The sequence below is a fragment of the Sinocyclocheilus anshuiensis genome, unplaced genomic scaffold, assembly GCF_001515605.1.
Source record: "Sinocyclocheilus anshuiensis isolate Anshui unplaced genomic scaffold, SAMN03320099.WGS_v1.1 scaffold2746, whole genome shotgun sequence".
NCBI classification, from domain to species: Eukaryota; Metazoa; Chordata; class Actinopteri; order Cypriniformes; family Cyprinidae; genus Sinocyclocheilus; species Sinocyclocheilus anshuiensis.
In genome coordinates, this window is record NW_015554165.1 from 22,328 (window position 1) to 34,583 (window position 12,256).

At 37.4% G+C, this 12,256-nt stretch overlaps 2 protein-coding genes across 2 annotated transcripts in view; both read right to left on the reverse strand.

Moving 5' to 3' along the window:
- Positions 1-6,574, reverse strand: part of LOC107670920 (DNA replication licensing factor mcm5-like) — a 12,474-nt gene extending 5,900 nt beyond the window's left edge. The window contains exons 1-8 of the mRNA XM_016463740.1: positions 6,217-6,574; positions 5,566-5,692; positions 4,965-5,093; positions 4,620-4,792; positions 4,318-4,473; positions 2,901-3,070; positions 2,658-2,829; positions 2,459-2,570 (exon numbers count right to left, since the gene is read on the reverse strand). Of these exons, the coding sequence (XP_016319226.1) occupies positions 2,459-2,570; positions 2,658-2,829; positions 2,901-3,070; positions 4,318-4,473; positions 4,620-4,792; positions 4,965-5,093; positions 5,566-5,692; positions 6,217-6,386 (1,209 nt within the window). The 5' untranslated portion in view covers positions 6,387-6,574. The remainder of the gene's footprint in view (positions 1-2,458; positions 2,571-2,657; positions 2,830-2,900; positions 3,071-4,317; positions 4,474-4,619; positions 4,793-4,964; positions 5,094-5,565; positions 5,693-6,216) is intronic.
- A 748-nt stretch (positions 6,575-7,322) lies between these two features.
- On the reverse strand, positions 7,323-11,964 carry LOC107670921 (2-amino-3-ketobutyrate coenzyme A ligase, mitochondrial-like). Its single transcript, XM_016463741.1, has 9 exons — positions 11,677-11,964; positions 10,551-10,681; positions 10,364-10,465; positions 10,121-10,267; positions 9,707-9,861; positions 8,757-8,839; positions 8,440-8,611; positions 8,029-8,150; positions 7,323-7,921 (listed from the first exon to the last, which is right to left on the reverse strand). Exons 1-9 carry the CDS (start codon positions 11,897-11,899, stop codon positions 7,770-7,772), a joined length of 1,287 nt encoding a protein of 428 aa, XP_016319227.1. The 5' UTR covers positions 11,900-11,964; the 3' UTR covers positions 7,323-7,769.
- Between the last annotated feature and the right edge of the window lie 292 nt (positions 11,965-12,256).

Below are 12,256 nucleotides of genomic sequence, written 5' to 3' on the forward strand. Positions count from 1 at the left end.
AGCCATAAACCTAGGGGAAACACTGTATACATGCATGTATATATGCTAGGGATGCACAATATTATCGGACCGATATCGGAATCGGACGATAATGGCTTAAAATGCAAATATCAGCATCGGCCCGATATGAAAAATTATGCCGATATGTCTTGCCAATAAGAGGATTAACTCGCATGTGCTCAGAATGTGTTAGCGATTAGATCACGTCAGCAGTGTGGTCACTCTTGAAGCTAACTTTTGCCTGAATGATGATTAGATTCGCTGTTTTGGATCGCTGCATTTAATTTGAGAATGCACGTACAAGATGATGCGTTCGGTGTGTGATAAGAGTCAACAGTTTCTAGCGCTTGCAGTATCAGCAGCGGCAGCCTCCCCCGGGTCCGAAAGTAAAATTAGGCCTGTTGCGATAATTAAATAACCGTCTAATCGCGATTATTTGATCTAACCGTGGTTGTTTCAGACAACCGCGATTATTGTGCTTTTTATACGACAAGGGGGAGTCATACACCAAAAGAAACCGAAGTGGCTCCAGACTCATTCTTCCCACTGGTCGCTGTTTTGCAACTAACTTTCTCAGCTGGTCGCACGAGCACATTACGAGCACATTGGAAGTCGTGGCCTAATGGTTAGAGAGTCGGACTCGTAACCCCGTCACTTATTTAGTCGCAATATATATATATATATATTTTTTTTTTTTGTGCTTATGGGATTATTCAATGCATGCTGATTAACTTTTGCCATAGTTTATAGATATGGAAACGAAAGTGGTTAACATTCAACCCATTCTTTATCATCAGTAGTATTATTTGTGATTTGAATTTTGTGAATGGGAGTTTCTCTTTTGCTGTGTTAAGCCGCGGGCTTCGGATGCTTTCACTGCCGAATTCGCGATCTTGTTGTCACTGTTTTGCTCACATCTACACACCTTTCATTTTTTTAAGACTAAAACAAAAGATGGCTTTTCCCCCACAAGAATACTAGCATGTTCACCTTCTCTGGTTTAAGAAACGGTCTTTTACTTGACTTTCGCTTGAAAACCATCCATCTTTCCTCAATATGTGCGTCATTTTTGCTGTGCGCACCTTCGCGCTTGTGCTGACGCGGCGAGTATACTCTCTTCGTTATGCTTTCAGTTTCGTTTGCCGTTTGAGGTTTCTCATATGCAACAGAAATTGCAGCGCTTATGAGTTGACCAACGCGGTGGTCGAGCCAGTGTGACCGCACACAAAACTGTCGCACAGGCACAAAAAATGGTCGCAGTCTGGAGCCCTGCTATATCATTTGAAGCCATTCCATATCTTAATGTGAGGGACAGAATTGAGGTTTACAGAAACTAACAATAAACATGTTTAAATTGTATAATGTGCACCAAAGATTTTTTTTTTTTCAAGAATATTGTTTTTGCTGCTAAATTATACAGTCAGCTAGTTTAATTTCATAGCTTATATATTTTTATTCAAATGTAGTTTTTCTCTGTAATGAGGAAGTGAGTATTTAGTGGATTGCGTTTAACAAAGGGTTTAAAAGAGTGACCATTAGTTCCACAAACACAGTATTGATATTCTGTAGTGGTGTAGAAAAAAAGTAGCGCTGGTGTTGGATCGGTATTGGCCAATTCTTAGAATTTGGAATACTCTATATAATCTTACACTGCAAAATAATAACTCAAAAAGATTAAAAGATAACATCATAATTATTTACTGAACCCTTAAATTAATCACAATTATATAATGAAAGCCATAAAAACAGACAATTAATCGTGATAGTCGCCAATGCCCTAAAACAGACAATTAATCGCAATAACCGTGACTATTTTTAGACAATTAATCGTCAGCCAAATTTCATAACCGTGACAGCCCTAAGTAAAATACACATATCACTAAGAAACTTGTGTTTCTGAATAAATAAAGCAGTATCAATGTCATAAAATCATGAGTGTGTTTTGATTTAAAGGTCAGAAGCTATAAAATATTTTCAGAATTTTTAAAACTCTTCTGCCTTAGACCATCTACAAATGTTAAACTGTAATATAATATTACCACTGCATCTTTCTGAAGAAAAAAAAATATGCAGTGATTGATATATAGTTAATTTATAATTATTTTCAAAGCTTTCAATGTACTATCATTATAAAAGAATATCATTATTTAATTCTAACAACTAACCAAAATTAAAAATAATTTGTTTATAATTTCTGCACAGGAGAGACTTGGTGTTGTTTCCAAACAAAAGAAAACATATCGGTATCGTCATTGGCTATCGGCCAAAATGAGTTGAAAAATATCGGCAAAAATTCAATATCGTGCATCCCTAATATATACATATTACACATTAAAAAAACTATATATAACATATTATAATTTTACAAAACATCTCTTTTTGTGTTGCATGTATGAAAAAATTCATTCGAATGGCATGAAGGCAAGAATATGATGGTGCATCTTTGTAACAGTCTTACCCCAATCGGAGAACATCTCTCCACAAACTTCAGCAACTGTGACTTGGCTGTGCCTGGATCTCCCAACATCAACAAGTTTATATCACCCCTGCGTGTCAAACCATCTGGCAACCTAATGAAAACAGTTCCATGCCGATTAGAAAGATGGCAAAAACACACAAGCTGGGAAGAGGAGGCAGTTTCTGTTTTCTGTGTTTACCTCTTTCTGGAGCCCCCAAACAGAAGGCACACTACGGCTTTCTTCAGGTCGTCGCTACCGTAGATGGATGGAGCCAGAGAGCGAGCGAGCGAGTCATAGACAGAAGGAGAGGAAGCCAGAGCCCTCAACTCCTCTTCCTCCTGAGGAGAAACTGAACCAGAGGCTCCACGGCCTGAAAGACGGTGAGAAGGACATGAGAATGGGCTAAAGAGAGATGCTGTTTTCAACCAAAACAATGCTCACCTGCTCCTTCAGTATCCACTTCAATGCCGACAACACGCAGGTACGCTGCTCGGATGCCCACACCTGCTCCCTTATCACGACCTTTGGCCTTGGTCTGCGCCACCTTCTTGATGGAGTAGATGCCCATGACAGTTACTCTGTTTCCTGGTACTACACGGTCGCATAAGTACCTGGGAATGGAAAAGTGGCAAAAAATTAAGGGTTTGAAATCTCATGATTTGATTATTGGGGTCATGACTTGATTTAAAACGGATTCTTAATTTAGAATCAAATTTCAATTCAATATACAAAAACTACTGCTACGAAAAAAAACATTTCTGCAGGCTTTTGTTCTGTGCCTTTCATTTCTGGATTACAGTGTTCAATGTACACTGTGTCAAAATCTAATTTAATCATTACATTAAATTAGAAAAACAAGATATTATAGGCCATTACCAATCAAATTAAACCAGTATCGACAAAAGTCATCTTTGCAAAGCAGAGGTGGCAAAATAGCTACATCTGAAGTGGCATTTAGGTATATTTACTGTTTAATGCAGTCCACAGCTGGCATAAATGCATATACATTACACTTGAATTAATAAATAAAATTGTTTAAAAAAAATTAAAAACCTCAAATTTAACCAAATGAAATGACACTTTAAATATGCAACTAAAACATCCACTAGGTGGCAGGAAAAATCCCTGTCTTAATGAATGATTCATTGAGGTTCACAAAGGTAAAATATCCATCTTAAAGTTCACTAAGTTCTTCAAAGAATATTTCCCCTAAAATGAAACATGGGTCATCATTTACCCTCTCGTCGTACCAAAACTGCATGCATTTCTTTCTTTCTGCAGAACAGAACAGTTTTGGTTCCCATTGATTTCCACTGGATTGTTTGACCACACTGAACTGAAACTGTCTCGGAACTAACATTCTTCAAAATCACTTGCTTTGGGGTCCACAGAAGACAGACATACCAGCTTGGAATGACATGAGGCAAGAAAAATGAGGAAATTTTTCCATCTTTGGGTGAACCATCCTTTTAGTCAAACCATTCATTCAAAACAGCCGATTCATTCAGAAAATAAGCAAGTAACTTGCTGAAATCAGAACATCATACTAACATGCTATTATTACTATTTCTGTCATAAAAAGACAGTATAAATAGTAAGAACAGCATGCAGTTTCAAATTCAGCAAGTGTCTTTATCAACGTGTCATTGAATCATTCAATCAAATGATTAGTTCCGATACGCTTGGAGATGCGCAATGGTTCTGCTCCAGCTTTGCTTAGAAATATTTTTAATTGACATTGTAACTGCTGAATTCTATTCATAATGCAGTGAATGCATGCACTCAAGCCATAACACATACAAAACAGTTTACAGACAAAAAATAAATAAAAAATTCTGCATCATGTGACAACTTGTACCTGTCGCAGTAGAGCTGCATGTGTCGTGGCATCTCTCCGTGTGGAACGGCATCAGGAGCTTCTTGCAGACGCAGAGTTTGGAAATCCACACACACGCATTTGTCCGGAATAATGAAATACGGATCCACGGGACACTTGACACGGCCCGCCTGCTCACTGCGGGACAAAAAAAAAAAAAAATACTATGCTTATTCTGTATTAAGATGTAATTGTATTTAAGTTCATTGTCATACAAGCATATATTTAATTAGTGCTACAGTATTTCTAAACAGAATGAAGCAAGTATTTTGCAAAACACTAACGTGTTGCACTTGCGGGGCAGAGCGTAACCCTGCAGTCCTGGTGGCAGAGGGATGTTGCTGATAACTGCTCTGCATCCGCGGCACTGAAGACACACTTTGGTGGCTTTGGCCCTCACAGCCGTAGAGGATATGATAATACCGGGAATCTTCACGAGACATGACACCTGCTCCGACTGCAAGAGATGATAGAGACAGGCAGAAAAAACACTTATAAACTTAATGTAGAAGTATGAACGTGGCGCACTAAGGCACAAAAACGCTTAAAGTTAGAAGTAGAGTAAAAAAATATGCCGCTTTGCATCTGTTTTAATTTCGAATGGTCTTGTTAGGAGTTTATTTCCTCACTTTCAGGTTACGGATGGAGGCCGGGTGGGCGTCGCTCTTCAGCATGACCTGTATGTCCTGCACAGTCTCTTCTCCTGCTGGCCGCGGACGCGTGACCTCATCAGCCACTTCCTGCGCCACCTCCTCCAACTGTCAATCAATCAATGTCAAATTAACAAACAGCTGATGTTCAAGTGGCACTTACGCATTTCATAAATATAATACAGCATGCTGGAAAGTGATAAACACTTCATAATAAATTAGAAGTCTGTAATCAATCTGAAAAAAAAAAAAAAAAAAAAAAAAGAATTACATTAAATGGTTAAAAAAATTACACACCCACGAGTGCAGGATGAGTCATCATATTTTTTCCTGTTATTTTTCCCTGAAGAAAAAGTCAGTACATTTAAAATCGGAAAAAAAAAAAAAAAAAAAAAAAAAGAGTATTACATTAAATGTGTAAAAAAATTGTATCTCTTAGTTTAAAATAAACATAAAAACAATCAAATATAATAAACCATAAATAATTATTTTTAATGGTATGCTGTAAACAGATCCAACACAACTTCAGTAAGATTTCCAATATTTATATGGAAAGTTATTTTTGCAAGTGTGTCCTTACCAAAGGCAAGTTCTCAGTAGGTAGTTTGTACAGACAGTCTGACAGATCTTCATCAAAACTGGCCAAATCCTCCATCTCCACCTCAATCCAGTACTCTCCCAAAGTATAGTGCCTCTTGAGTTCATCTCTGGAAACCAAAAACACAATTAACAGTGTTCATTATATTAGGGAAACTGGGAGTTGGGAAATCATTCGTTACAAATGAATCGGTTCTTTCGAACAAATCTGTTAATTGAACCGATTCAAACACGATTCTCCGCTTCGCTAGTGCCAATTCAATTTTTGTAGTTAAATAATAATGATGATAATAATAATAATAATAATAATAATAATACTAAATATATAAGGTTATTATGATGCACACCAGCAATTACGTGAGATAAACGTTTTGCGAAGACGACAACCCAACATGCTATGAATCGATTCAACCGAATCACTCAAAAGAACAATGCGTTCGCGAATCGGACATAAGTTAAAGGCGAATCTGCAACACATTTAACACGGGACAATGATCGGATATAATAACATAAATAATAGTCAATGATTAACACAGACAAATTATAGGTATTAGTTATGCAAAACGTATTTTGTCACTGTGAAAAAAGAACCACCAAGACGCAAGAAAAAAAAAACCCTGTGATATCGCAATACCTGTATTTGTAGGTGAATCCAGTGCGATCGGTGCCGACTCTGAATTGTCTCAAAAACTCACGGAACTTCTTTTTGATCTGGCTGCGTTTCACGACCCCCTCATCACCGATGCCTTCACCTCCTCCAAAACTGTCACTGTAATAAACTCCTGGATCATCAAACCCCGACATTCTGCTAATATTCTGACTCCTTGTAATAAACGATCAATACGATATTACTTAAATAAGTGCTTTCAATGCTAAGCTTAAATGTTGCTATAACGCTGTGTAGATCAGAAACAACAGTGTGTCTCCCTGCAACACGCGCACTGGATTTCGCGGCAAAACCTCTAGTCCTGCCTCGCGCTGAACTCAGACCCCACCCTCACTCAATTTTCCGACCCGCTTATTGGTCCACAAGGCGTTCTGACGAGGTACGTCACGAAAAAGGTGGCACCAAAGTGGCGTACTGGCGGGAAACACACAAAGCCAAGCGCAGGGACCGGAACTAGCTGTTCTGTTTGGCGCGGAATTTCAGCTTTTGTTGAAAGGAGACTAGCCAGCTTACAGTTCTATCAACAAAATCTTATTTATATCAAAATAAATGTGAATAATTATGAAATAGAAAGCAAAGTAACTGTAAGGTTTTAAGACAAAAGTCCAATTACACAAATGTCACAAATCTGAATTTTAAAAATTGTGAATTTGTGTCTCTACACTAAAACTCAAATGTTATCACATAATTGTTACAGCAGTTTCGTAAACAAGTTAAGTCAAAACCAAGCGGACATACAGAATACTAAAGTCAGATATGAAATAGTAGATTTTAGCTTAAAACTTGAACGGTGTTGTCAGGACAAGAGTTTTACTTGTAAATGTCAGGTTTTAAATGTTATACCTTAATTATAGTATTTTGGGGTTTGACATTTAGATGACCTTTTTCATTTTAGTGGTTACATGAATTGTTTCTTAATTGCTTGACTTGACTATTTGTCATTAAAAAACGGTTTATAATAGGCTGTTGTGACAATGACAGGTTTCCATTGTGAAAGCATGCCCCCTGTTGGCATGTTGTTGGATAGTTTGTATAGACATTGCACTGCACAAATGGGCTTTTTGTTTATTCAGCACCAAGATTAAGGTCTGATTTTATACAGCTGTATGAGAGACAGAGTATATTTCAGGACTTGTATTTTGTAGGTTATGAAAGTAGTAAATTTAAGTAGTCAACTACCCTCATGTAAATAATCCGAGAAGACATTAAACGGCATAACCTTTTTATTTTTACCCACCTATGGACAGCATGAGCATGATCTGTACAAACTTGCTAATAATGCTAATGTGACATGTCTTAGCTGAAAAAAGTCAAGACACATTTGGTATATAGCTGGTGTAGAAGACTGCTGTAAAAAAGCAACTATTAATCATAGAGAAAGTCATTTATTCTGTCAATACCGAAAATATACAAATATCCTTTGACCTTCGCTGATCGCAGTAGTATTTTTTTTTTTGCTATGATATGTAACTTAAACCTCACTCTAATAGTCCACAACTTTGTGAGTTGTGTTGCTGACATTAGGAAATGACACCATGCTTCCTGCCGGTCTGTATGAAGGCATCTACGGCACGATCAATGTCCTCGTCAGTGTGAGCTGCAGAGATCTGGACTCGAATGCGGGCTTTTCCTTTGGGAACGACTGGGTAGGAGAAACCGATCACATACACTCCTGATGACAAAGTGAGAAAACCATTGTTTTAAACAGGCTGCCGGGCTTGCATAATTTGTTTTGTAGAAAAAAATTTAGATGGACTATATATATATCTGAATTCTTACCTAGTTTTAGCATGTCGTCAGCCATAAGTGAAGCCAGACGAGCGTCTCCCAGCATCACAGGACAGATAGGATGAGCTGTGCCAGAAATGGTGAACCCTGCCTGGGTCATGTTGTTTCTGAACCTTTTGGAAAGAAGAAAAGGCGCACAATAGACCATTGTTATCATTAGCTCAATGAACTCCAAAAATCCTTTATTCTTAAAAGCATTCATACTTTCATACTGAACCAGCAAAAGTCAGCTCTTTTTGTTTTGACTGCAATGTCATCCCAGACAGACTGCTACTTTGAACAGCACACTCTGTTTGTTTGAACTCTGCTGCTTATCTACTTCCCACAAAAAGAGAGCAGTAACGCAAGCTAAAGGGTATAACCCAATCTACAAATATCACAGAGCGCCCACTCCAGTCCAACCTCATGGTTTTAGCTGCCATGGACTGAGCGATTTCATTGGACGCCAGCAGCAGTTCCACAGCAAGGGTGGCACAGCCCACCACAGGAGGAGGGAGGGAGTTTGAGAAGAGGTACGGACGAGACCGCTGTCTCAGAAGCTCAATCAAAGCCTTGGGTCCGACAGTGTAACCACCTGACAGAGAGTTAGAAATATACATGTTTGAAAGGACTGAAATTGCTTCAGCCTTCTTAGCAAAGAAACGTTGCGATTTAATGTGTTATTTTGCCTGACATAGTAGCTTGACTATGTAAAGATGATGTTTGATATTTATACGCACCAGCAGCTCCTCCTAGTGCTTTTCCCAGAGTGGAATTCACAATGTGAACCCTGTCCATCACTCCCAGCAACTCATCTGTTCCTCTGTGGGAAATAAATGCTTGAACATCCACTTGTAATATAATATAATATGATATGATACAATATTTTGGCATAGAGTGCATCGATGCCTGCTCATTTTTCTGCTGCTTTCATTCTGGAAAAAAAACATTTCCCCATAGGGCTTTTTAGAAAGCGTATTCATTAAAGAATAATAAAGCCATGAACCAAATCACCCAACTACAAGATGAATCACTACATTAAAAAATTTGATTTGAACCAAAAAAAAAAAAGTTTTTGAAATTCGGGAAAAAAGGCAAAAGTACAAGACTGTGTACTTAGCCTTAGTGAGGGATAGAACTACTTTCATAAAGCGTTGCTAATGATAATCTATAAAAACGTTGGATAAATATAAAACTATTGATTTAAAGCTGTTACTTATACATACTGTATAGAAGCAATGCATTTTATGTTTATTACAAAATATTAAAATACATACATATATAAATATACACAAATGGGCCTGAATGACCTGGAAGAAAAGCTGAAAGAATATACTGTGTGTATATATATATACATATATATATATATATATATATATATATATATATATATGTATATTTCACTTTGTAGTGCTTCATTGTCACTACAGAGCTCTTTTGTAGCAATTTGCTTGTTTTGATTTTCTTATTGGTGGGGATTTTTCAGCAGAATCATGGTTAATGTAGTTTTTCACCATAAATTTTACTGTTAAACATGATTATTTAAATAAGACAACCTTGTAGCTCACAGTGGGTCTGCCTTTAACAGTTTTTATGTTATTAAAAATCAAATCCCTGATGGAGAACATGAATTGCATTTTTATTTCCGGAACCCGACTGTTTTGCTACCATTTTTTTTCTGTACACTCACCGACCACGGGGACCCAAGAATCCCGTGGCATGACATTCATCAATGAAGACCAAGGCACCGTACTGCTCAGCCAAATCACAGATACCCTGCAGAGGAGCCACATCACCATCCATGGAAAACACGCCGTCTGTGACCACCAACCTCAGACGAGAGGACTGTAAATAAATAAATACAGTGCATGAACCGAGAAACTAAATCATTTTCAAAAATTGTTTTGAATTAAGTTTAGACATTTCTAATTGTTGACTTAAATGGTTGCATTATATTTTCTGTTTTTCATCAAACAAATCCTTACCACATATCAAGCCAAAACACAGTCAGTTTAGTACAAACATTATTTAAATATCACCATGTGCATAAACCACTTGAAGCTTGCAGTGCAACCTCTGATTTGCATGAAATCCAGTAATCTACCTGTGATTCTTTCAGCTTTTCTTCCAGGTCATTCAGATCCATGTGTTTGTAGCGGAACCTCTTGGCATGGCACAATCGAATGCCATCGATAATAGAGGCGTGGTTTAGTTCATCAGACAATACTGCATCATCAGGACCCAACAGGACCTAAAGCAACGAGCGCCAATGTATTGTTACAGTGTATTTGCAGTGGTGCTATTTACTTCAGTATAACATAAGGATTGGTTAAAAGTTAAAACAGACCTCAAACAGACCAGCGTTGGCATCGAAGCAGCTTGCATATAGAATGCAGTCTTCTCTTTCATGAAACCGGGCTAGTTTCTCTTCCAAGTTCTTGTGGATGCTCTAGAGAACAGGCAGTTAACAGATATATCTTAAGGCATCAATAAGCACTGCTATCAGTGTGTTCAAATACAGTATTTTTTCTCACCTGTGTGCCACAGATGAAGCGAACTGAACTAAGGCCAGCGCCATACTTCTTCAGGGCATCTATTCCTGCCTTCACCACCTCCGGATGATTGGATAAACCCAGGTAGTTATTTGCACAGAAATTCAATATGTCTGAAATAAAAAGAGAGAAATATGGGATAAGAAGATGAAGAGAAACAAAAAATAAAATATTTTATTTGAGCTATTCAGCTCTGCTAGTTGTGCATTACACATTTGGACATTACACATTTACAAAAAGTACTTTAATAAATAATATAAAACATTAGTAAATAGAGAACTACTCATATAACTTTTAGAAGATTTGTAAGATGATAATAAACGTAAATTCAGTCATATGCGTCCAAACTTTTAACTTCAATTGTATTAAAAAATATATAATAATAATTAAATATATACAAATTTAAATATAATAAATATTTCAAAAAAATATTATGCATACAATAAATATACAATACATCATTATATTAATACTACTGTTAAGTGTATATAACATTAGTAAATACATTTTTTTGTCTACTCTGAGTCTGCATTACTAATTTCAGGCATCAAAACATAAACCTTTAGAAGAGTTTTTGAAAATATTGAGAATCATAAATTCTACTTATTTCAAGTATCTAAACATAAACCTTTAGAGAAGTTTTAAAATAATATAAAGCATAAATTTAGCCAACCATTTACTTAACATAATTTTATATAAATATATTTTATAAAACAACTGTATATAAATATATTTTATTAAATATAATGGTACATTTGCATAAATGTGACAAGCTTTAAAATTCTGAAAACTATTTTTTATTCACATTTTATTACTGATAATTCAACGTTTTAGCCTCCCTCCCTGTTAACCAGTTTATATTGCGTGTTTGCTCTCTATACGTCTTTGTTTTATACTTTCCCATGCAGCTACAAAATAAAGTTGAATTTTATGGGGGAAACAGGTGTTGTCATAATTATAGTTTTTTTATGCAGCAAAGTTGAAAACTAAAACAGCAGCATGCCATTGACTTTGTTTCCCTGGGATAGGTGCCTCCAGGAATGCACAGCCTAATCATACCACCATTCTGTTGTATTAGCCATAGATTATCAGCTCATAGGCAGCTCACCGCCTCTGCTGCCGTCCACGGAGATCCGCGGACCCTGCTGGGAGGTGATCACCCGCTCCCCCTTCCATGTGCCCGCTGTCCGGATCGCGTCCAGCTCGCTCTCCAGCACCGACAGCACCGCTTGAGCCGCAGCCGCGTACGCTCTGCTCGCATTAGCAGCGCGGGGCTGTGAAACACTCCTGAGGGGAGCACTGAGGAGACGAGCCGCTGTGCAAAGGGACATTTCTCCCGCACTATCTGTCACAGTCAGTACAGTTTTAGGACTGGAAAGTGACGTTGTGGCGGATATATTTCATTTACATGGGCGTCGACATATCAGCCAATCAAACGTGTTTATGTCGGTGGGCGGTGCACTCTTTGTCCAATCGTAGCGCAGCTGAGGTTTCTGCGATTTAAAGAAACAGGCTGCTGAATATGTAAGATTTACGCTTGTGTAACTCTTCAGCAGCGAAATATGATGCCTAACCAGCAGCTTACACACGCTCTAGATAGATAGATAGATAGATAGATAGATTATAGGTAGATAGATAGATAGATAGATAGATAGATAGATAGATGATAGATAGATAGATAGATAGAT

Bases quoted from the DNA above. Each gene is read 5' to 3' on its own strand.
- LOC107670921 (XM_016463741.1), bottom strand. From the start codon at position 11,899: ATGTCCCTTTGCACAGCGGCTCGTCTCCTCAGTGCTCCCCTCAGGAGT. The intron at 10,466-10,550 runs GTGAGAAAAAAT...CCTGTTCTCTAG, and splicing joins GCTTCATCTGTGGCACACAG to AGCATCCACAAGAACTTGGA. The intron at 7,922-8,028 runs GTAAGAATTCAG...CTTTGTCATCAG, and splicing joins TGACGACATGCTAAAACTAG to GAGTGTATGTGATCGGTTTC.